The sequence below is a fragment of the Gigantopelta aegis genome, chromosome 4 (genome assembly GCF_016097555.1).
Source record: "Gigantopelta aegis isolate Gae_Host chromosome 4, Gae_host_genome, whole genome shotgun sequence".
NCBI classification, from domain to species: domain Eukaryota; kingdom Metazoa; phylum Mollusca; class Gastropoda; order Neomphalida; family Peltospiridae; genus Gigantopelta; species Gigantopelta aegis.
In genome coordinates this window covers 88,816,271-88,841,149 of record NC_054702.1, presented here as the reverse complement: position 1 = coordinate 88,841,149, position 24,879 = coordinate 88,816,271, and the positions used below count along the sequence as shown (strand labels likewise).

Below are 24,879 nucleotides of genomic sequence, written 5' to 3'. Positions count from 1 at the left end.
ATACCCTGTATATTCAGTGTCTTAGTGAGTGTTTATCACCTGGGGACACAACAAAAACTTTCAAACCTTGCACAAAAATCCAGCCTACCATGGTTCTTTATTTTGAAAATGTCAGAAATTAGTTCTATGGTTTTTGAAAGGCAACTGCTGGTTGAATAATTTTACTGGTTAATATGGTGTACACCCAAACCAAGCAAATGACACCCCAACCCCTCACTTAGCTCATTTAAACCAGATGCCCACTTCCTCTATAACCACATCCAAAACAGGCACCCACCCCCTCGATAACCACATTTAAACCAGGCACCCACCCCCTCAATAACCACATTTAAACCAGACACCCACCCCTCTACCACATTTAATCCAGGCACTCGCCACCCCCCCCCCCCCCCCCCCCCCCCCCCAATAACCACATGTAAAATGTGTGTGTGTGTTAGAGAGAGAGAGAGACAAACACAAATTTGGATACATGCATCGGGTAAAATCGAATACATTCACTGAAGCACTTGTAAGCAGAGTGAAAAACATAACATGCATTTTAATACTAAAGGTCGAAACATTTTAGTTTTTATCGGTAGGAAGTAATGGGTCTCTGCAGTTATGACTGTCACACACTCGTTGGATTTTAGTACATATGCTGTTGATTTCCATTCTTTATATTAATTTTAATCCAGTTATGTTCTTGTGAAATAAGTATCATTGCCAATTATCAACTCGACAGATGAAAAATAGTTCATGAGGGAGTAAACATTAAAATAAAATTGAACCTTGTTTAATGTTCTATAATTATATAATAACTTTCTATTGCATGTACTGTATACTAGTATTATCATTATATATGCTTTCAAAAGCTTGGAGTGGCAATAATCTATAATCTGTAATAAACCACCAATTATGAATACACTGGCTAACTGTGTGATAAAAAACCCTATGGTAAGTCATTCCTTTAGTTATTAATTAAGATTCTAATAAAAAAAAAAGTGTTTTCAAAGCTAATAAGCATAGAAACATGATATACATAATTTTATGCATACACAAACTGCTTTTGTCCTCACCACAATTTGTACAACATAATATGGAACTAAATTCATAAACAAAAACTCTGCATTTATCTATATGTACATACAGTTGATCAAGGAAAGAGAATATGTTAGTATTAAAATGTTCATAAGTAGTGGTATTTGGTTCTGTAATAACTGAACAAACTCAGAATGTCATAATTAATGATGATCGTAGTCTGTAATTCAGGGATGTGAGAGGGGATGGAACACAAAAACAGCTTACTGCTCACCTCCTTTCTTCCCAAAGTCGAACAAAGGCTTTCAAATAGCATATCCTGGATTGGACATAACTAGCCAATCGCAGCAAAGCTGACAAAATCCAGCCAAGGGAATGTACGTGCAAATACTACTTGCGATCGCACGATACTACTTTCGTTTTTCCATTTTCGCATAGTTTTGATGAAATGGAAAAGCACGTTTACGTGTAGCTCTCACATCCCTGGTAATAATAACAAATGATCGGTGCCCAACCACTAAAACGTAGTCACTAACAATGGAGCATGCTATTTTGGTTGAGACTGGTAAAGTTAAACCAGTTGTTTTGTTTACAACCACCACTAGAACTCGTTGATATATTAATCATCGGCTATTGGATATCAAACATTTGGTAATTTTAAAATATAGTCTTAAAGGAAACAAGACAGGATAGCACATACCACAATCTTTGATATACCAGTAGTGGTGGCCTGGCAAATAGCAAGGCATTATAAATTTTGTAAATAAGGATTCATAATTTCAATAAAGTCACCTGTCTGGGGTAATTGGAAATATTTATTTGCATGGTGTCTATAGGATACTCACAAATTTGACTTACTTAACAAGGTAACCACAAATTATAACACAAAATACCCAAAACCTAAATATTTATCTTTTACCACTGATAAATTATTGATTAAACCAAAAGTAAAAATATTTTAAGGATGGGTATCACCATTTACTTTGCACACATTCTAGTTCAATTAGTGTCAGAATAAATTCTAGAACAAATTTCATATTTAGAAAAATGTCACTCCCAATTCATTCCTTCCTTCATTTTGCTGTTATATACCTTTTTCCTAGTGTTGGCACTATTACGCTTTAATAATAAAAATAACAAATAATTTCCACAGACTGGGTAATTTTAATACTACATAATGTCACCGCTGAAGAAAAATCTAAAAGAAATTTATGCATTTTATTTTAAGTTTATAATGAAAAATCATTTCCCAAACTGGACTATTTTAATTAAAAAAAATTAAAGGGCAATGTCTTCAAAAATAAATTAATTCCGAAAGCAAACAATGGATGTAACAAAGAGTGAAACTACTTAAAATCGGACCCTCAAAACCCAGAATTCTGGATATTTTCACGGACCCTTTTTAAATATTAATACAACCCAAAACCTCTCTAAACTGGATACCCCTTAATACTGGACTTTTACTTGGTCCCACAGGTGTCCAGTTTAGAGAGATTTCACTGTACAATACAGAAAAGATATATTAGTAACATTAATAAAACATGTACCTATTTACAGAGAGTGCTAAATATAGAATTTGTTAAATACTGTAATATCTGATATTATGTGGTTATATGAAGTAAACATGGAAAAATTAAGGTTTTTTTTAAGGACTTGAATGGTTTTAAAAAACTGAAATATATATTATACATGGTGGTCTCAATTTAAACTAACAACAAAAATGCTGCTTGTTAAAATTCCACGTTGGTAACATTTTGATTCCTTTCCTAATAAAACAAAATTTGTCCCTTTCATTAATGTAAGAACAAATAAAAAAACGATGTGTCAATAAGAATTCAGTAATAAAATACAAAGATGTACTTTCTGATGATGGCAAGTAATCTTATAATTAAAAATTATTGCTGTTGTACCTAACATTCACTCAAACACAGACCTCAAGTAAAAACACATTCAAAGTGAACTTCTAACAGACTGGCAAAACCAGCTGCCACAATTTCTTGTAATCACACTAACAAACATCGAGCACTCATCAACAACATGGAAAATAAAATAAATAAATTGGTAATCTTACAGTCCCATTTTAGAAACACAAGAAAAGAAATTATAACCATGCCAGTTTTGTTTGACACTCTCTCTCCAATAAAGATTTAGAATACATTTGACAAAATATTCTTCCTAACATGTCCATTTCAACACTTACGTGCACTTCTAAAAATAAAGTTTTTGTCCTTATTGATTAATCAACTTTCCCAATCTGTTCATATATATCCAAATAACGTTTCCCATCTCTCCACATACCTAAATGAATAAAGGTTCCCCTCCATCTCTCCACATACTAGTATCTAAATGAATATCTCTCCACATGCCTAAATTAATCAACTTTTTCCCGTATCTCTCCACATGCCTAAATTAATCAACTTTTCCCATCTCTCCATTTTTCCTCATCCTCTTTCTTTGCCTCTGGCCTCAGTTGGTTTCTCATACCACCAAGAACCTTGGAGGTTGCCTCTGATGCGATGATCACAGGCTGGATGATGGTTGGTGGGATCTGTCGCAGGACACCACCTACCGCACCAGTGAATCCCTTCTGCTCCTGCTCTTCGGTAGCTGCTCGAACCAAGTTCCCAGCAGTGTCAGTGATACCCTGAAAGTTTAAGTGAACGAACAAATTTAATAAAGTTAAAAGTTTGTTTTGTTTAACAACACCACTAGAGCATTATTTATTAATTATTGGCTATTGGCTGTCAAACATTTGGTAATTGTGACATATAGTTTTAGAGAAGAAACCTGCTACATTTTTCCATTAGTAGTAAGGGATCTTTTATATGCACCATCCCAGACAGGATAGCACATACCATGGCCTTTGAAATACCAGTCGTGGTGCATTGGTTGGAACTAGAAATCGCCCAATGGACCTACCAATATTTGTATGAGTAATACTGGACTCAAACTATCAACTGTCATGACAGAGTTGGCCAACTCGACAGTTGCGTTGTAATTTCCTCGTCTCCCAACTTACGACTGGTGGGCTCAGATTAACAAATAATCGGTCATAGGAGTTGTATATGACGAGAATTGAGTTGTAAGAGTACTCAGTCTAGCAAATGGACAGTCATAGAAGTCGTGAGATCGGTGAGTCGGCCAAGTCTGTTGTGACAGTTGAAAGTCTGACTCTAGCATAACACTAACATTAACCAGTGGTATCTGTGACACTGAAATCACTGGTTATTCACTGGTACCAGTGACATTGACAAGCTTAATAAATTCTGACATTTTTGTTCTCATTTTAAAAATGAAGTAACCCTTACCTCTCTAACAACGATGTAAGCATTGGTCATGCCTTCCCGTATGTCGAGTGGCTGTCCATGTAACACTTGCCTCTCTAACGACGATGTAAGCGTTGGTCATGCCTTCCCGTATGTCGAGTGGCTGTCCATTAACACTTACCTCTCTAATGACGATGTAAGCGTTGGTCATGCCTTCCCGTATATCGAGCGGCTGTCCACGTAACACTTACCTCTCTAACGACGATGTAAGCGTTGGTCATGCCTTCCCGTATATCAAGCGGCTGTCCACGTCTGGCGTGTTTGTGTCTGCGAGTTCCTGCCACTCGTACACTGGGTCCAGGAGACAACATGTCATATGTAAGCTCAGCTATCCACTGCAAATACAATACAGATATGAATATAACATGGGCCAAAACAATCTGGAAAACTTCATAGTGTCTGGAAAAGTAGGGATTGTTGTGATTGTGAGCTTTTCTCAAAGACTGCGGACAAAAACAGTTTTGAAGTAACACTAAAATATAAAATTCCAAACAAATTCTAGTGGATTTGCTTCTCTGGTAATAACAAGTAGACACAAACCAACTATATCTCAATCAGTGAGAGCTGATCTACAAATGATAAAAGGGACAGCTGCCATTCTTGAGACTTGGCAAACAAGACATCTAGAAGAACGACGCTGCAAAACCAATGGGTAGGCACAGCTTGTCAGCTTAATAAGGAAGTCTGCCTACCGAAGATTCACTGAAAATGGAAGACGGTGTTAGTGCATCAAGATATGAATGAAAAAAGTAAGCACCTCTGAACCAATCGGATTGCCGTAAAGTGTATAGATGCAAAGAAAATTTAATTATTGTCACTTGAAAGGTTAACTACAGACAATTCCTTTGTTATTACCACTCCCAAAGACTATTTTAAAATAATTTAAATGACCTTTACATTTAACAATTTGGGCGAAAAACAATGATAAACAAAATATGGCATATTTTGTTTCAGCAGGTTCTTCACCAATAAAGCATCATAACTTTTGATCGATAATATCTCATTTTGATCTTCTAGTTCCTTGATGAAACATATTGACAAAATGTAGTTTAGTAATGGCATGAACATGAACCGACTATATGTACCTGTATAGATTGCACAACTTTGTTCGTGAGTTCCAGCAAGGCCATGGCTGTTGATGTAGTGAATGAGCTGGCCCCTCTCTGAATCCCTCGCACAATCCGGCCATCTTTCCTGTACTGCTCAACTGGCAGCCAAAAGAGATCTTTAACACCCTGGACTGTAAATACAGAACAAACAATGACAATAAAGTCAAGTCTGTCGAGGAAGGCCATTCTGGGATCTATAAAGCATTATAAGCAGTTGGCCTTTATATAGAAGTAAAATATATGAATTTGTGTACAAAGATAACATCTCTGAAACAGTCTTTACAACTCCTTACCGGACTCGGTGGCGCGGTGGTTAAGCCATCGGACTACAGGCTGGTAGGTACAGGGTTCGCAGCCCAGTACCAGCTCCAACCCAGAGTGAGCTCTTAATGGCTCAATGGGTAAGTGTAAGGCCCTCCTCTCTCTCACTAACAATTAACAACTAACCCACTGTCCTAGACAGACAGCCCAGATAGCTGAGGTGTGTGCCCAGGACAGCGTGATTAAACCTAATTGGATATAAGCATGAAAATAAGTTGAAATGAAATTTAACTCCTTGGCTGCTATATACTATGGCTATATACTATGCTATTTATAGCAAGTTTGAATGTATATTTTTGTACATCTTGAACAAGACTTCACTAATACAGATTAGGTCCAACCAAGCTAAACAATGTACACCAGCTATTCACACAGGTGGATTCACTGATGGGGGTGCAACAGGTAACTACAATTCTTTTATGGAATATATCTAAAAACATGGAACAGTATAAAACATTGTTATATTAGTCACTACTTTAGCTGCAATAAACTTTTCAGGTTTAAAGTACAACATCTAAACAGTCTCTTACTTTCCTATTTTTCAACTATGAAAACAACCAACTCAACATAGCATGTCATGCCTCTTTCCAAATTTCCCGAACCTGCCCCCAGATTATATAACAGTGAAAATATATGTGCAGCATTATGTTAAATATGATGCAAAAGGACTTTCAGTTTGTCACATCACTTACACTTTACAGGTAGATTCAATAATCCTCAATGGATTAGTGCCAACCCTAAGAAATAAATCACTCACATATCTGCACAAAGGAATACATTGGTCCAACTCCTCCTAAAATGCTGGGAAGTTGGTTCCTGCGTATATCTTTTGACCACTCACAGGCTGCATATTGGATAAGCTTGTCAGTACCCAAAATTCTAAAAAAAAAAAAAGAAATGACAAAATGAATACACTGATTAAAGTTTCCAATAGAATATGTGTTAATGTGAATATAATGAGGTTAGTATTAAGCACAAACTTAGGAAAACTTACCCGTGTTTATAGTTGAGTCTTTTGAGCCTCAACTCAGAGGAGTTAAGCTGGGCTAATCCGACAAGCAGACCCTGGAATGTGCCCTGAAACAAAGTGAAAATGTGTAACTATACAACATGAACATCCATCAAGTACAGCAGGGAAACCGGTGTAATCCAGATCAGGCCTGGTGCTTATAAAACTTTTAGAATCTAAACTCGAGACTCTTAATAGTCTGAGACAGTGATGTCATGACAACGCCATACAAATTGTATGTGTGTGGTGTCATTAGTGATTCAGTCTGGACTCTGAAGTTTTATAAGCACAGGCCCAGGTTCAGTACAGTGTCACGTTTTAGAATTAAGACAATTTGGGACCATGAAAGTTGACCAGTTTTGACAGGATTCCAGTTTGTTTGGGTATCCGGTTTAGACAGGTTTCACTGTAATTGTTATTGACAAGTCATCTGATGTTTCTACACTTAAAAGAACCCTTAAAACATAATATGATATTTGTATATCTAAACATGACTCTGTACAGCAAAACCTCCTCAACCAATCCAATTCATTTAGTAGGAAGATGCCTTAAGGGGAAATGATACTATTCGGTCAAAATTTAAGTCATTACACCTTCTTGAAATTTTCACATATTATAGATATATCCTTATATTACTGGAATGTCCCCCCCCCCCAAAATCATAGGTCACTGGACAAAATTTTGATCCAAGGACCATAAAGTTAATTTGTGTATGAATCACTATGACGTTTCCTTTTTTCCGTGTGTAGTCGGATTAATTGAGTTTTATATCCATTAACCATATTCAATTTAAAACATTTTTGTAATGCAACAAAGAGAACATTAGTTGTGTTGCTTAAAATGACATTCAGCAGACACACAAGTACATATCTTCACTACTAAAACAGAGTTTTAAATACATTGGAACTAAAGGAAAAAGTGACTTTTTAAAACATTTACTGACTATTTACTTTACAATTGTATACAGAATCTAAAAGTCATTACACCTTTTTAATTTTTGCACATATAGTAAAGCTGGATGAATAAATTAATATAAGATAATAAAAATGTAGTCACCAATAAAACCTTTTTACAGTCAGAGCTTGAAATACACAAATTCATGAAAAGTCCACCATAAATTGTTTGATCACTTTTGTATTAAAAACAGTTTCATTTGAGTGATCAACTATGTTCTTAGAAACACAAACAGTACAAATAACATTATTTTCCATTTAAAAAATTCCATTGTGGGTTTGGGTGAGACGGGTTTGGGTGGGACTTGGGTCGAAGGTGGAGAATGGGGGGGGGGGGGGGGGGGGGGGGGGGGGGGGGGGGGGGGACATGGACGAGGGGAATTATTCCCACATATCTGTATCTACTGAAACTGATGTCATAAATTGACCTGCTTGTCAAACGTGACATACTAGTCAAATAAATTACACTAAGATATTTGATATGTTATTGAATAAGAAGACAAAATGAGTCCTGTGATTGTCGTCCATTTTAGGACTAACATGGAAGTACACCACAGTATCCTTAAATCATACAATGTTTTGTAATATTTTATTTAATTTCACAGAACATCTGTTTTTGCCAAAACTGTTTTCTTTTTTTCCCTACATTTACACAAATAAAAATTATATATAAGAAAACATGTTTTAAAAACTAAAAGCAGACTATGGCTATTAGCCTATATAGACGGGCAGTATTTTGTTACGTCATTGTTTAGGTTTCAGTGCTAAACCTATCCTTAGTGACAATACGCCACTGTTGTTCTTCTAGTTAATGAGTCTACCACAGCCAAATATAGTGACGCTGCGTGCAATAGTACCATTTCCCCTTAATATAGGCATTATCCTGTTGACCTGCTGTATTTGATTTGTGAAAATAAATATTGTTTAAACTAATTAATTTCAAATTCTAACCTGTTCCATGTCCACTCTTTTGCCATGATAGTCCAGTCTGATTGGAACATCAGGGGAGAAAATGAAAGACCTAGAAGACAAAAAAGAGAAATAAAAAAGCTTTATATGCTATGCTGTTGCAGACTAAATAAATTTGTGACTATATGACATGTGAAGATGGGTAATACTCAAGATATCGTAATGAAAGGAAAGAAAAGGAATTTTTGCTTAACAAGCATTCTAAGTACTACTACTAAAGCTGGACCCCACAAATCTCCTAAGGTCCACAAATTTCCTAAGTTTAAAGGCCATAACATTGTCAAACTAATAAATTCAGAGTTATAGACCTTGAATAAATGCCAATGAAATTGAAACTTTATCTGTAACTACATGATAAACCTATACAAAATATTTCAGCTCAATATCTTAAGGCATTGTGGGTAAAAAAAAGGTCCAGAAAACTTGTGGGACAGAACTGAAACCTATAGTCCCCTGCTGTTGGAGACTAAAAAAAGCTCAGTACCAGGCATTGACCGTAATATTTTTCAGTAGTAACCACTAGCTACCAGGTTTTGAAATCTGGTAGCCCTCAGTAAAAATTGGTATCCCCATAATTTTAATAAAATTAAATTAAAAAGAGAGAAAAAATAAAAATAATTTATTTTTATTAAAACATGTTTTAGGTGTTTTAGCATCTTGTTGATTGCGTAGTAACTGGATGTGCCCAAAACATCTAGTAGCCCGGCACACTATTGTGTTTAGACATCTGGTAGCCGAAGTGAGAAATTGGTAGGTAAAATACCCTGGGCTAGCACCAAGGTTGAGCCCTGGGTACATTTTAAACCAAGGCTATTTGTTGTTTATTTTGACAGTTACTGTTCCGTGACAGACAACATCTGCCCTAAGTTCAGCCAGCAAACGTTTCACTAATGTTTGCGAACTATTTAATTGGTTCCCAACGTGGCTAGCGGACATTTTTCAGCTCGGTCTGGCTGAACGCAGCTCTGCTCTAACTACATAGGCTACACCTACCAAAACACAGAAAGGAAAAAATGTAGCAATAATAATAATAATTACTGAACTTACTTGAAAAAGACTGGCTGACTATTTGCCTGGTCGGACTCCAGAGAACTGGCACTGTCCTCTAGTGTTCCCTTCAACAGGTCCTCGGTTCGGTCAATCTCGTCAAACATTATCAGGAGATCTTGCTGAGTGTGGGAGTCGTCGTCTGTGGGGGAGGAGTTCACTGTCATGATGGGGGCTGGGGGAGGTGGGGTGGAGGATGATGATTTGGGGCTACCAGCCACATTACGTTCATTAGGTACAGACACTGCTGGTGTTTCCACAGACTCCACGCCTCGAAGTTCAGATATAAAGTTCTTCAGGAAGAATAAAGAGTCCTGGTCAATGTTGAATCGTAGTGGAAGTAGTGACACTTTCAAGGAACATTCTTGAGTCGTAGAGGATTCGGGGCGAACATGAAGAGACTTCACAAGAACCTAGGTCACATGAAATTACACAGCTATAATCATTGCAAGTTACTCATAAATATATGTTTAAAAATATAAACTACTTCAACAGTAAATAACAACAAGAAATTAAAAACTAGTTTTTTCTAAATAACCTCTTGATTTAATGACTAAAGGACAAAGTCAGAGAAACAAGAACAAAATTATACTGAAAATCAACTAGTGACAATAGGAGTTACTTACCTTGTATGAAGGTATGCTATCATTATGAATAAACAATGATTGCTATCAAAATTAAACTTAAAGAACATTAATAACAATCTTAAACAAGGCAAAACAGCAGACCACAACAGAATCACATATTCGTTATTTTTATGTATTATGTGGGGAGGGGAGGTGCACTTGTGAGGACAGGTAATGTGAAAAGAAATAGATTTTGTCCTGATGGTTTTTGGTTGGAGAGAAAATTCAACTGAACTTTACATTTCATATGAACGATTCGGTTTTGATTTCTACTCAAAATCTGTTTTAATTGAATGATTTTGTACATGTAATTGTAGTTTGTCAAATAAAACTGTGTAGTGTTAATATGGGCCAGTATTTAACAACGGTCTCGGACATACCATGTTTGCGTGTGTCTGGCGTGGCATGGACTCAGACGTGTACTGATAGAGAAACTTGTTGATCTGTGAGGATGACAGTCGGTCTCGGATTTCCAGGTCCTGTATGATGAGCACCTGTCTTGAGGCTTGTAATGCTGTGGCTGGGTACGATTCATGCTGACACTGCACCTACAAACATCAACAACAAATATACTGACGGTCAAAGAAAAGTATATCAATCAGTTTTTCAAAATAGTAAAATTGACACAAAACACAAGTTGATGCAAATATGATCATTTGGTAAGGTATACACAATAATTACCATCAAATGTGAACATCACAGTTCAAAATGACACTAGGCATAAAATATGTGATTTCACATAAAAAATTTCCAGAATACTTTTTCATGAATTTTGTATTTTTTTATTCAGTGAAAATTAGTCAATTCATGAGCATTTATTTTTGCGAATTCTACTGAATCTGAACCTGAAAACAAAATGGCATTTGAAGGTGCAATGCTAGCTCAAGTTTGATTTAAACAATATTTATTGCCATCAAAACACTTGTTCAGTTCACTGTTTGTGACTGGCCAACTTGCAAAACATTTAGTATTACTGTACATTCCCTTCAAAATTGTATCTGCATTGAGAAAATTCTAAAATGTCATTGCTAAAGTAGCTGAACACAGTTCAGAAACCAAAATTAGCTGGTTTATTAAATCCTAAAGAATGTCCATCTGCGGAACAAGCGGTGTCTTTTGAAGATGCCAATAACGTCAGTGAACAAACAGATAATAGTACACTGAATCCAAGAAAACATAAATGGAGTGATTACGGGCTATATGATGAAGAAACTCAGACCAAGACTACCTGTTATGCAACAGAGCAACAAAAGCAGCTTCAAGTCACTTACAACTTTTAAATCTGAAACTTTGCCTAAAACGTGAAACACTAACTTTAGTCAACTGAATTTCCATCACTGTGTTAAGATCTCTGTTGGGTCCTCCTCTCGTTAGCCAAGTGACATCATGGTCTCGGACTTTCTTTTCTTTTGATCGGCTTCGTTTACCTAGTGAAGCACCCACTAAAGATCCCCTGACAAAATATATACAGATTCAAGCATTTACTACTATGAAACATCAAACACACAAAGAATTAAAAATAAATTAAATGAAAATTAAAATTAAGTAACAATAAAGAAAAATTCATGGTTTCAAATCTAAATACTATAGTAATTGAAACTGAACTGCAAAATAAATATATCTTATTTGTTAAAGGAGACCGGACACCAAACCATATATACGGCGTAACGAATTTGTTTGCCGTCATAAACCACAACACGCAACTACCGCGCTCCCCTTATTGACCAAGTTGAGCGTGCCAGTCTTGGTTGGGGTTTTTTTTTTCCGCCGATCTCCGATGTTTGCCGGAAACTGTCGACAATTGATGAGCTAGACCCGTGATGTCATCGATGAGAGGAAAACTGAAGAAACTACCAAGCAGCTTGGACGAACTAAGCGATTCGAGTGACAAAGAATGGTGTCCAGCTTGTGCTAATGGTATTAAACCGTATCAGTTTGAACCACTTATCAGAGACTTTGTCCCTAATCCCGGAAATGTTGTCTTAGACGACAATTCAGATAAATCAACTGCCGACGAAGACGAGGAAGCTACACGGTCATAGACTAGCATACAAGCATTTTTTTAAAACATAATTTTTTATGACATTTTTAATGTAAACTGAAACAAATGGACCTAATTAGAAGAAAAGCACACAAAATGTAATAATATTTCATCATAAATCTTGTTCAGCATAGATGTAAATACGACACGTCAGTGGATATTCCATAGGCCGATTTTGCAAATTTGCAAAAAGCGTCCCCTCCTCACCAAAGCAAGATAAAATAATTTAACAAAAAACTAAAATTAGCACAATTTTCTTTGTTCTCTTAACTAGTTATCCTCCAAGTTTTAATGTGTTTGGTTAAACCATGTATTTTTAATTATTAAGAAAATGTGTTGCCAGTCTGCCGAATCTGTCCACAGCCGGGTACAGAAACACAGAAATGTTGGAAAATATTATACTGTTGCCACATACTGACAATCACTTTACAACTAATATGTCTTATCGACAATATTATTATGTAGTCTTTGCATTTATTAATATAAAATACAACAGGCTCGTAGGAACTGGGGAGGGGCAGGCCTAGGGACTTGTTCTCCATCACACACTCTAGGATGAAAATATATGTTTTAAATTTTCACTACGCTGCATAAATAAAGATGATATAAAGATAAAAATCTAGTTTGTATCCCTCACTAGAGACTGTATCTCTAAAAAGTGATTAATTATATTATTTTATGGTAACAGTCGAAAATTAGACGACCAATTGTTTCAACCTCTGCCAAAAGTACCAGGTTTTCTGCCAGAAAATAATTTGAGGGTACGTAATAAAACAGGCGCGTAGGAACGGGGTGGGGGATGGGGGGGTGCCCCCCCCCCCATACTTGTGAGCTTTTTTTATCACATTAATTTTTGCCATTGTAACCAAAATCTGATGTAGAGTTTATACCCGGTCCGTCAGTGCCTCCCCCCCCCCCCCCCCCCCCCCTCCCAAAGTCGTTCCTACTGGCCTGTAAAAACTAAATATATTCAAAGGAGTATATTGGGTGGTTATAGGTTTGAAATGTTTTTTTATTGAACATTTTATTTCATGCACGTTTATAAATTTTAAACAGCAATTATGTTACTATAATCTATCGAATAAATAAAACATTATATATATATACATTAATTTCTGAGATTTTTAGTACATACATGTAAGTTTACCCTCCGCACCCTCTGGCAGAAACCCAGGGTAGGTATTAAAACAATAATTTGGTGTAGAGTATTTTTAATATGACATACAGAAAGCATTGGAAAGTACAATTTTATTATGCTTTAATAATCGACATTAGCTAAACTAATTAACCATCATTCCTTCTGGCCAGAGTACATATATGTTGTTACTGCCAAAGCGTTAGCATTTTAATTTTAATGACAATATACTGAACTGACAATAAACATTGTTAACTAACGTAATAATTCACGTTTTGAAGGTGTTTTGTTATGAGGTTAACAAACCAACTAGATCAAGAGATGTTAGAATGGAGTTGTTATGGGCAGTCAGTGAAAATTAATTTGGTAATTATAGGTAAATAAATGTGAAGTTTAAATATTCGTATGTGAACAAATTGCAATACCTTTATTTAATGTATATCTTAAGTACATACTTGTTTTAATTTTCACATTGTAAATGTACCATAACCTACTGTATTTAGTTGGTGTAAAGCCCGTTCGACGACAATAATGCGTCCATATTTTAAAACAACTTTCGGGTTTTTTTTAAATCGAAACCATGATGTTGGCCGTTTCTTGGGATGTATTGCTGTTACTGTTACAGTTAAACACTGCGCAGTTAACCATCATATAATTACGTCGACAGTATAACACTAACTATCTTGTAAATTAAATTTCCGATAAACCTGGAGACAGAAAAGAAAAGAAAAAAAGACGACTAAAAGGCACAACCAAAGAATCAACACCAGTACCGGTGTTGCTTGGTAACTCTCACTGATGACGTATTGCCTCGCTTTCATTCAGATCTATGCATAATCCAGCCCACTTATTTTTTGACCCCAAACCTAAGACGTGCAGCTGACAGGCGCCTCGCAGCGAGCCGGGCGTTAAGAGTAATGCGGTCTTTGACGCTAACTTAATCCATTACACACTACATGTCTTTTGGTGTCCGGTCTCCTTTAATTTACATACCTATCAAATTGTGATGTCAAATCCCCATCAAGTTTTTTAAGATCTGAAAGTGAAGAAATAAATATTTAAGAATAATTACAGATATTGAACACTAATAAAAAACCCCAACAAGACCTGTATGTACACTGAGCTGACTTACAGTAATACCTACAATATTATCACTTTTACCATCATCATGTTGATTTATTCAGATTAATCTTCCAAAATTTCACATTCAATACACACAGTTACAATCACAAATAAAAAGCAAATTATAACACACTGCATTTACAAGACCTCTATTGTAAACCTAAATGCAAAAACCCAAACAAAAACCCATTTACAAGAAGAGATGGAGTCAATATAAAAACTACTAAAGATGTTTACAAACCTTTATGTTTTCCACCAAAGTCTTTGCCGCCATACAAGTACCAGACAAGGGTGAGCTCTATCAGGGTATACCTCTTCTCAGGAGCTGGGAAATGTTCGGGTGCTTTGAGTTGGTCGATTTTGCCTAGAGGCTGACTGAAGTGGTTGTCACTAATACTCAGGGGTTCTTTAATAAACACTCGAATAGCAGGTTCACCATCTCGTGGCTGCAATAACAAAAAATACAAAATTAATATTTTTCTGATAAATACATTCCACAGAACATCACTAATTTTGTTGGTATAAAATTAAAACTCAAGAATAAGTTATAGGTGCTGAGAAATGTAACTTGAATAACAATCATTGGTCAACAAGGATATTTCCTGTCCTGGACGGAGGAGCCGGCCACCCAAAGCCAGCACCTGCACCCATGACAGGCGTGCACTACAACAGATTTTCTGAATGTGCACGTAAAACCCTATGACCTGACCTGACCTAAGGACATTTGTATAACAATATCACATATATTTAAGAGAACACTAAATATGTCTCTTCAATACATATGTATTTATAGATTACGACAATAAAGCTAACCAATTTTAGGTTTCCTGTATGACCTTTGTAAACAGATTACGACTGCAGAAATCTGACTTTACTGTTAGACTAGAGCAAACTTAATTACTCACAAAGTGTCTTAAAATCTATCAACACATCTCAAGTCCTTTAAGAATAATGAAATAGAGCTTCTAATAACAAAGGACTTTGCAGCCGAGTTACTAAGTCATCCAAAGTGATATAAAAAGAGGAAAATACACATTTTAACCTACTGCTATTTGGTATCTAACATAGTTATTTTGACATTTGGTCTTGGATGTTGTCAGGCAAAGTGTTTCCATACCACAGCTTTTGGGGCACTAGCTGTAATGGGAAATTCCCCAGCCCGCCTTGTTGATGATACATAACAAATAACATGTAACTCACAACGATTCCCCAGCCTGCCTCGTTGATGATACATAACACATAACATATAACTCACAGTGATTCCCCAGCCTGCCTCGTTGATGATACATAACACATAATATGTAATTCACGATTCCCCAGCCAGCCTCGTTGATGATACATAACACATAATATGTAACTCACAGCGATTCCCCAGCCCACCTCGTTGATAATACATAACACATAACATGTAACTCACATAGATTCCCCAGCCAGCCTCGTTGATGATACATAACATATAACTCACAGTGATTCCCCAGCCTGCCTCGTTGATGATACAGAACACATAATATGTAATTCACAGTGATTCCCCAGCCTGCCTCGTTGATGATACATAACACATATGTAATTCACAGTGATTCCCCAGCCTGCCTCATTTATGATACATAACACATATGTAATTCACAGTGATTCCCCAGCCAGCCTCGTTGATGATACAGAACTCATAACATGTAACTCACAGTGATTCCTCAGCCAGCCTCGTTGATAATACAGAACTCATAACATGTAACTCACAGCGATTCCCCAGCCCACCTCATTGATACAGAACTTATAACATGTAACTCACAGCGATTCCCCAGCCAGCCTCATTAATGATACAGAACTCAAACATGTAACTCACAGCGATTCCCCAGCCCACCTCACTGATGATACAGAACTCATAACATGTAACTCACAGCGATTCCCCAGCCAGCCTCATTAATGATACAGAACTCAAACATGTAACTCACAGCGATTCCCCAGCCCACCTCACTGATGATACAGAACTCATAACATGTAACTCACAGCGATTCCCCAGCCCACCTCATTAATGATACAGAACTCAAACGTGTAACTCACAGCGATTCCCCAGCCCACCTCACTGATGATACAGAACTCATAACATGTAACTCACAGCGATTCCCCAGCCCACCTCATTAATGATACAGAACTCAAACGTGTAACTCACAGCGATTCCCCAGCCCACCTCACTGATGATACAGAACTCATAACATGTAACTCACAGCGATTCCCCAGCCCACCTCACTGATGATACAGAACTCATAACATGTAACTCACAGCGATTCCCCAGCCCACCTCACTGATGATACAGAACTCATAACATGTAACTCACAGCGATTCCCCAGCCAGCCTCATTGATGATACAGAACTTATAACATGTAACTCACAACGATTCCCCAGCCCACCTCATTAATGATACAGAACTCAAACGTGTAACTCACAGCGATTTCCCAGCCCGCCTCATTAATGATACAGAACTCATAATATGTAACTCACAGCGATTCCCCAGCCCACCTCACTGATGATACAGAACTCATAACATGTAACTCACAGTGATTGCCCAGCCAGCCTCATTAATGATACAGAACTCAAACATGTAACTCACAGCGATTCCCCAGCCCACCTCACTGATGATACAGAACTCATAACATGTAACTCACAGCGATTGCCCAGCCAGCCTCATTAATGATACAGAACTCAAACATGTAACTCACAGCGATTCCCCAGCCCACCTCACTGATGATACAGAACTCATAACATGTAACTCACAACGATTCCCCAGCCCGCCTCATTGATGATACATAACACATAACATGTAACTCACAGCGATTCCCTAGCCCACCTCTTTGATGATACAGAACTCATAACATGTAACTCAGTGATTCCACAGCCAGCCTCACTGATGATACAGAACTCATAACATGTAACTCACAGCGATTCCCCAGCCCACCTCATTGATGATACAGAACTCATAACATGTAACTCACAGCGATTCCACAGCCAGCCTCACTGATGATACATAACACATAACATGTAACTCACAGCGATTCCCCAGCCCACCTCGTTGATGATACATAACACATAACATGTAACTCACAGCAATTCCCCAGCCAGCCTCGTTGATGATACAGAACTCACAACATGTAACTCACAGCGATTCCCCAGCCCACCTCATTGATGATACAGAACTCATAACATGTAACTCACAGCGATTCCCCAGCCAGCCTCATTGATGATACAGAACTCATAACATGTAACTCACAGCGATTCCCCAGCCAGCCTCATTGATGATACAGAACTCATAACATGTAACTCACAGCGATTCCCCAGCCAGCCTCATTGATGATACAGAACTCCTCCTCGTCACTCAGTGTCTCTGTCTGGTCAGTCTGGTCAGACTGGACACTGCTGCTTACAGACTCTGCACTGTTGGAGATGGTAATCTGCTGTAACCTGGAGTCAGACTCGGTTACATCATCATCATCGTCATGGGCTCCTGGCTTCTGGTGATCAGGAAGAAAAAACACCTGAGTTTTCTTTCCACCCATCTGCCTCCCGGGAGAGTCTGAACCTGAGAGAAGAATTGTAAAACGTTTTAACAAAACTTGTTAAGTACATGATATGTCAATTTGACAAAAAGTAACAATGTTTTATGATGTTTGAAACAATTATAACTTCATGTATATTTCGAAATGTATAGAAGATATAAATACTGATAGTCACAAAACTTTTAATTGAAACAGTTACCTGAACCCGACTCTGTTCCACTAGACTCGAGCATTGCATCAGCCATCATGGTATTAACGTGATCGAGGTTCATCTGAGACACATTGCTTGTGTCAGAACCTGTATCGACAGTCAGAGAGGAATCCCTCGACTGAAATACACAGAACAGGACACATAAGACAATGATGTGGTATCATCTATAATGCAACAAATAAAAATTGTAACATGCTGTCAAATTTAATTTTAAACAAAATGAATGAGAGATTCATCCATATTTCTCACCCAAAGCACAATGTATTTTCCCCCCCAAACAACCTCTAACCAAAAATATTAACTACAGTAGAATCTCGATGGGTCGAACTTGGAAGGGTTGAATACACTGCAATGATCGATCCAAAAACAAAATCCTGAGTTAAACGTATAAGTTACTGACCGAATGGTTAGGTCAAACTACCCGATGGGTTGAACACTTTCTCGAGCACCGACAGGGTTCGAGCCAACGGGATTCAAGTGTATTAGATTAAAAAGAAAGCCCGATAGAAAATGCCTCATTTAATACATAACAAGTCATGTAACGATGTTAAAAGTTCGATAACTGCAATTCCAAAAACCTTTAACCTAAATTTGAACCTCCAAATTTCGATTATTCATTCACATTTCCACCTCATTCTTAATTATTAAAAAAAAGATTTTCTACTGCCTGCCTACATCCTTTTAATAATTAGAACCAAATTATGGGTTATACTAGTATTTTTTAAAACTAACTTTTGACAATAATATAAATATGAGCAAAGCTAAATACTAATTAAACAAAATAAAACTTCTACTAGTGTTATGGCCAGTATACAAATTAGCAAAAGACCTACAGTGCTAACAGTATCTGGTTTTGTCTGTGACCATATATCTTCTTCAGCATCACAAGACATCAAGTCGCCCTCATCAGCAATGTACCGGATCAGCTCTGTCAAGGCTTTGCAGGAATCAGCACACGTCCGAATGTTGAAACGATTGCTCGATAATCGGAGATTTGTTTTTGGAAACATCTACAGCATGAGAAAATTGCTGTTAGAATTATTTTTTTTACATTTTGATTTATATAAATACAACATAAACCCATACAAGAATTTTAATATTTTTTTTAAATTACCTTTTTGAAACATACTCGTGCAATAATTTACATTCAAACAAAAAACATTAAATACCTAATAAAATAACATAAAGAATACTTATAATAAACAGAAAATAATGTCACATCTCTCTTTATGTTTTTTTTTAATAATTTTAGCAACATCATAAATGGTTTCTGTACATTTCAAATGCTACATAAAACTTATTTTCACTACCAATATTTACTATTAAAATTAGTCTCAAATTTGGGTTTAAACACATTTTGAAGTTAGTGATAACTATTTTTTAATATCCATATGTATAACTTGTATATCATGAACTAAGTATTAAAAGTATCCTACTGTATAACATAGTTTAATGGATTGTTCACATTGTTCCAGTCTTTGTACAAACCTGATCTTTTCCACCACTTGTTCTCAGTGAGAGTTCAAATCTCTCTAGATCGGCTACACAGACATAGTCTGAAAATACAATTACAAAATGTAAAGTGAAAAAAACTCAAGCATTCTGAGAGTACTGCTAAAGCAATACATGTCCCCTACCAAGCCCAAATCTTTGAATCTAAGTTCAAGGGCCATAACTCTGTCAAAAAGAGGCACATACCTACAAAACTTAAAACTTGATCTGCAATTCTACAGATAAAGCTACACATAAAATTTCATCTCAATATGTTGAGGCATTGCAGAAAAGATTTCTGGAAAACTATATGTGGGCATGACAGATAGACAGATGGATGGACAGACAACTGAATGAACAGATGGGCACAAAACCTATAGTCCCCTAAGACATAGGCGTCCGACAACAAAAACCACACCTGACAAATATTATCATTTGATATTTGGATATTCTAACCTTTCTCCAAGTTAACCTCCATATAGTTCTTGGCTGACAGGAAAAGAGCTGCATCCTCCAGATGGAACCTACAAATAATACAACACCTGTTTTCAAAGACATCATTCTCTACTAAGAGCCACTGTCATTAATGTATTTTGTACCACTACTATAGATATTGCTAAACCAATTAAACTTCCGACTGGGTTAAAGTTCGAGGTGTATCCACTTTTGATAGAGCACCACAAGTCCTGTGATTGGTGATAAATGTGAGTGTGTTGATTGTAAAAAAAAAATAGTTTCATGTGGGCAAAAAATGTATTCATTTTTATTTCATCTAGTACCACTGTGTCAAGTAGCCTTGTGCTTGATACATGTATGGGGTACCTGTAAAAAAAAGTACTAAAATTTTGTGCGGAACTAAAGTCTGAACCAAATTGTTGACAACTATGATAAATTACTCTTCTACCTTTAATTATCATTAAGATTTTCTCCACCTTTTGTTCAAACATAAATTGGTAAAAAAACATTATGTTGACATGGATTCAACATATTAGACTGAAACCATATCACCTATATCAACTTTGTTAAGATCTCCTAGAATAAAACACATGCAATTGTTCACCGTCTGCCATTTTGCTTTTTTGTAGAACACTCTTCAAGAGGGGTGGAGGCCTCCTAAGTAAGTGACATAATTAATCTGACGTCATGATGAGTGCGTTAAACCTTAGCGCATGTTATGACATTGTTAGATTACATCATATCGATCCACCCCTCTTGAAGAGTATTCCATAAACAAGCAAAATGGCAGATGGCAGAAATCTGCATGTATTTTGCCCTAATCAATCTCAGCAAAGACAATATCGGTGACATCATTAGTCTCATATGGGAAATGTGTGTCACTGTAATGGTTTTTTCACGATTTGTATCTGGACAAAATTTTGGGGGAATCTAATGGTAATTAAAGGTTGGAGTGTAATTTATTGTAGTTTTTAACAATTAGGTTCAGACTTTAGGGTAGTCATAGATGCTACCTGTTATCTCTGAAATGAGCAGCTTGACCCCCAATTTTTTCTGATTCACTTTAGGGTTAAGGGGTGGTAGTATTTATATCTGTGGTGTTTATGTTAATTGATACACTGCAGGTAGGAGTTTTAGCCACATATGTTACTATTGTCATCTATGGGATTTGATTTGGTAGTATACACCCTATATGTCTTATAAATAAAAAAAATTCAAATGAATTATAACTTGTTGCTTATATACCTTTACTTCAAACCAGACCAAAAATGCCCTTGAACCTATAGAAATATTTCCCCAAATTCAGTGTGACTGGCTCCTAGCCTATATAATTACTAAATGGATTTATAGCTGAATTTTAAGTGAAATCACGCTAACAGGTGAGAAATTCATTGTGGTCACAGCTGCCTGCGATCATCACCCACAAACTGCATACAACATTGGCCAGTATATATAGAGAATAACTAGTTAATGACGTATGATATTCCCTTTATCCTGTGACAGCAAGAATGGGAAATGGCTTGCCGATTTCTCATTCGGCTTGAACAGGATAAAGCCAATATCCTATGATATTAACTAGTTCCTGCAGACCATAAAAATTAAAGGGAAAAGCTAGTATTTCTGTTACTTCAGCTACACTGTCAAATCATTGATTTTGTAATGTAGCTATGCATATGATGTCACATGAGTGATATCAAAAGTCATAATCTGCTAGTTAACATTTACGACTTTACTTTAATCGGTCATCATAATTGGCCAATAGAAACAATGGTTCCAGGACAAAAGACCATATTGTACTCACCTGAGTAATGTTGTGGGTGAGTTAGCCACGATGTTACTGGATATACTGAAAGCTTCAGCTGCCAGAATTGCTCTCAGTGGCAAGTACAGAGGCCTGGAAATAAAATAGATTTCAATATTTAAATTAAGCTGATAGCTTCACAGAACTATTTTAAATAATTCACTTTCCAAATTAGAATTTTGTTTTAGTCACTAGATTATGTGAACTAAATTCTTTAGACAATATATTAAACAGTACATAAAATTATACAAAAATATATTGTGTACTCAGCTCCCTCCTCCAAAAAAAAGAAGTATTTTAATGAAAGTCTGCTAAAGGGGTCAAGTGTAACTAAAAGATGAAAGCACTACTTTTTTTCAATAAACAAATAAAATGCACTAATGGTCTACCTACATGATTTGTCTATTATTCAGCGTACAGAAACGTCCTGTGATTATTCCCTTTATGGCCAGTTTGTTATTTAAATATTTGTTATACAGCTAATAGAAAACAAATGCATAACTTGAGCTAACTGATTCTCTACTGCATAAATTCAGTACTGAAAGTAAATTAAAAACCACCCCTGAAGTTATCATTTTTATTACAAAAACAACAATTAGCCTACATTCTATTACATACAGCACAAAGAAATAAATATTGGATAGGAAGATGCAAACAAGCAAGGCTGAAAATAAAATCAACAGTGAGGGATTCTATTTTTAGTTAAAAGGCATAATTTTACAAAACATTTAATATAATATAAATTTTTCACACATGCAAAAAAGCACAGACAATTAAATGATTACAGAATTAAGAGTTTGATGATAAACAAATAGCTTCTTGCTATATTTAGACCTTGTGTGGCACACTTTTTATTTCCATATATAATCTGTGTTAATATTGGGCGATTAATAAAAAAAAATCCCCATTTTTTGCAGTCACCCGATATATAAGCTAAGTTAACCTTGCAATAAGTGCTGGTGATAGCAATGAGCAAGGATGTTTTATAAGCATAAATAAACAGCATACCAATCTTCTTCTGTGTTGGTGCTAAGAAAAATTATAGTATATTGAAAACTATATTACTAATTATATACACTTTATATCATTTTATAAAATGTAGAGAGCACAAAATATCACTTTAATTTGTGAAAGTTAATACACTAATTTAATGTGACCCATTGCAATATCTGGAGCATATATGAGTAAATAGGTCAGAATTTTCTGAACAGTCAAAAAACAATGAGAACTATCAAGAAATGTCTAACACTTCACCATGTCATTATCCATCAACTTAGGAGTAAATGTTCTTCTTATTTAAGGAGGTACTTCAACTATAAGATTTACACCTGTTTAAGGAACACACTGTATCTTGCTTCAAACTCAGAAGTAATACAGCAGCTTTTTCTTCCTAATTTACATTACTATTTACACTGAAACAATAACCAGACATACATTTTGTGGATTTGGATATTTATTTTCTATATTAATGTTTTGGTGTGTGGTGGAATCTTCATACAGGTAACATTTCAGCATCTCCCTATTTCACTGATGAAATTCTAGATCTGGCACTAACAAAATGTTATCCTGTTTCAGTGCAGTCGAAAATTAAACATAGTTATCTCCCCTATCTGTTTTGTGTGTACAAGACAGAATAATGTATCTGGTGGTGTCGTGGTTAAGCCATTGGACATAAGGATGGTAGGTACTGGGTTCGCAGCCTGGTACCGGCTCCCACCCAGAGCGAGTTTTAACGACTCAATGGGTAAGTGTAAGACCACTACACCCTTTTCTCTCTCACTAACCACTAACAACTAACCCACTGTCCTGGACAGACAGCTCAGATAGCTAAGGTGAGTGCCCAGGACAGCATGCTTGAACCCTAATTGGATATAAACATGAAAATTAGTTGAAATGAAATGTATGAATACCCTACAAATTATTTCATAAATCAAAAATTATATCAATAGTCCTTCCCAGCCTCCATGAACATTGTTTTTTGTAAATAATTTCAGTTTGATATGATGACAGAAGAAAAGTAAAAGTGTTATGGAAATAACATAAAAGCACTATTTTTGTGTGCAATTTAAAACAAAAACAATCAGTTCGAAAATAAATAAAATTGTAGTACATACCATAGTAAGAAAACAATGTTTACTGCTTGGAAGGACTGCGCATATATATCACTGTAAATTTAACTCTTTGACATACCATAAATCATAAGCAATCAACAACACGGAACATCCAACACAACACAACATTTTCATGACCAGCAAATCAAATAGCACATAAAGAATTTTTAAAGTAGACATAACAGTCACCTGTAGTCGACAGCACAGCTCAAGAGATGTATGTGCAGTTCAGTGACAACTTTAGGATCTACGTAGCCCAGGATAGGAAAATCCGTCACATCAAGAAAATCCAAGCACTGTAAATCAATATTACAAAGAGCTCAGCCAGTTTAGCATTAGTACATCTAAAGATGTAGATTTTATCACTTCAGCTATGTTACATTGTATATTGGTAAAATTTAAATAACATGATATTAGCTTCACATATCTGTCAGTTTGTATCTTGTATTCTAACTTTTATTTTAAATTTATTCTGACTGTTACTCATCTATGATGTAAAGAACCACAATTGTATATATCAAACATCAATATTATATTATTTTACAGAACAATGAATTATGAATCAAGCACTATAAACAAATGAATC

General features: G+C 36.1%; 1 protein-coding gene across 3 annotated transcripts in view; it reads right to left on the bottom strand.

Moving 5' to 3' along the window:
* Positions 1-409: 409 nt before the first annotated feature.
* LOC121371346 (autophagy-related protein 2 homolog A-like) overlaps positions 410-24,879 on the bottom strand; it is a 97,254-nt gene continuing 72,784 nt past the window's right edge. Inside the window, exons 25-44 of one of the 3 annotated variants that reach the window (XM_041497164.1) lie at positions 24,483-24,589; positions 23,191-23,211; positions 22,183-22,275; positions 20,382-20,449; positions 19,923-19,990; positions 19,268-19,444; positions 18,423-18,552; positions 17,993-18,246; positions 14,917-15,121; positions 14,547-14,589; positions 11,692-11,830; positions 10,758-10,925; positions 9,752-10,164; positions 8,687-8,756; positions 6,768-6,850; positions 6,531-6,652; positions 5,429-5,583; positions 4,535-4,678; positions 3,418-3,661; positions 410-3,379 (exon numbers count right to left, since the gene is read on the bottom strand). In XM_041497164.1, the coding sequence (XP_041353098.1) occupies positions 3,431-3,661; positions 4,535-4,678; positions 5,429-5,583; positions 6,531-6,652; positions 6,768-6,850; positions 8,687-8,756; positions 9,752-10,164; positions 10,758-10,925; positions 11,692-11,830; positions 14,547-14,589; positions 14,917-15,121; positions 17,993-18,246; positions 18,423-18,552; positions 19,268-19,444; positions 19,923-19,990; positions 20,382-20,449; positions 22,183-22,275; positions 23,191-23,211; positions 24,483-24,589 (2,691 nt within the window). In that variant the 3' untranslated portion in view covers positions 410-3,379; positions 3,418-3,430. Of the gene's footprint in view, positions 3,662-4,534; positions 4,679-5,428; positions 5,584-6,530; positions 6,653-6,767; positions 6,851-8,686; positions 8,757-9,751; positions 10,165-10,757; positions 10,926-11,691; positions 11,831-14,546; positions 14,590-14,916; positions 15,122-17,992; positions 18,247-18,422; positions 18,553-19,267; positions 19,445-19,922; positions 19,991-20,381; positions 20,450-22,182; positions 22,276-23,190; positions 23,212-24,482; positions 24,590-24,879 lie in introns of all 3 variants that reach the window. The other 2 variants (XM_041497163.1, XM_041497165.1) reach the window with 2 other exon arrangements.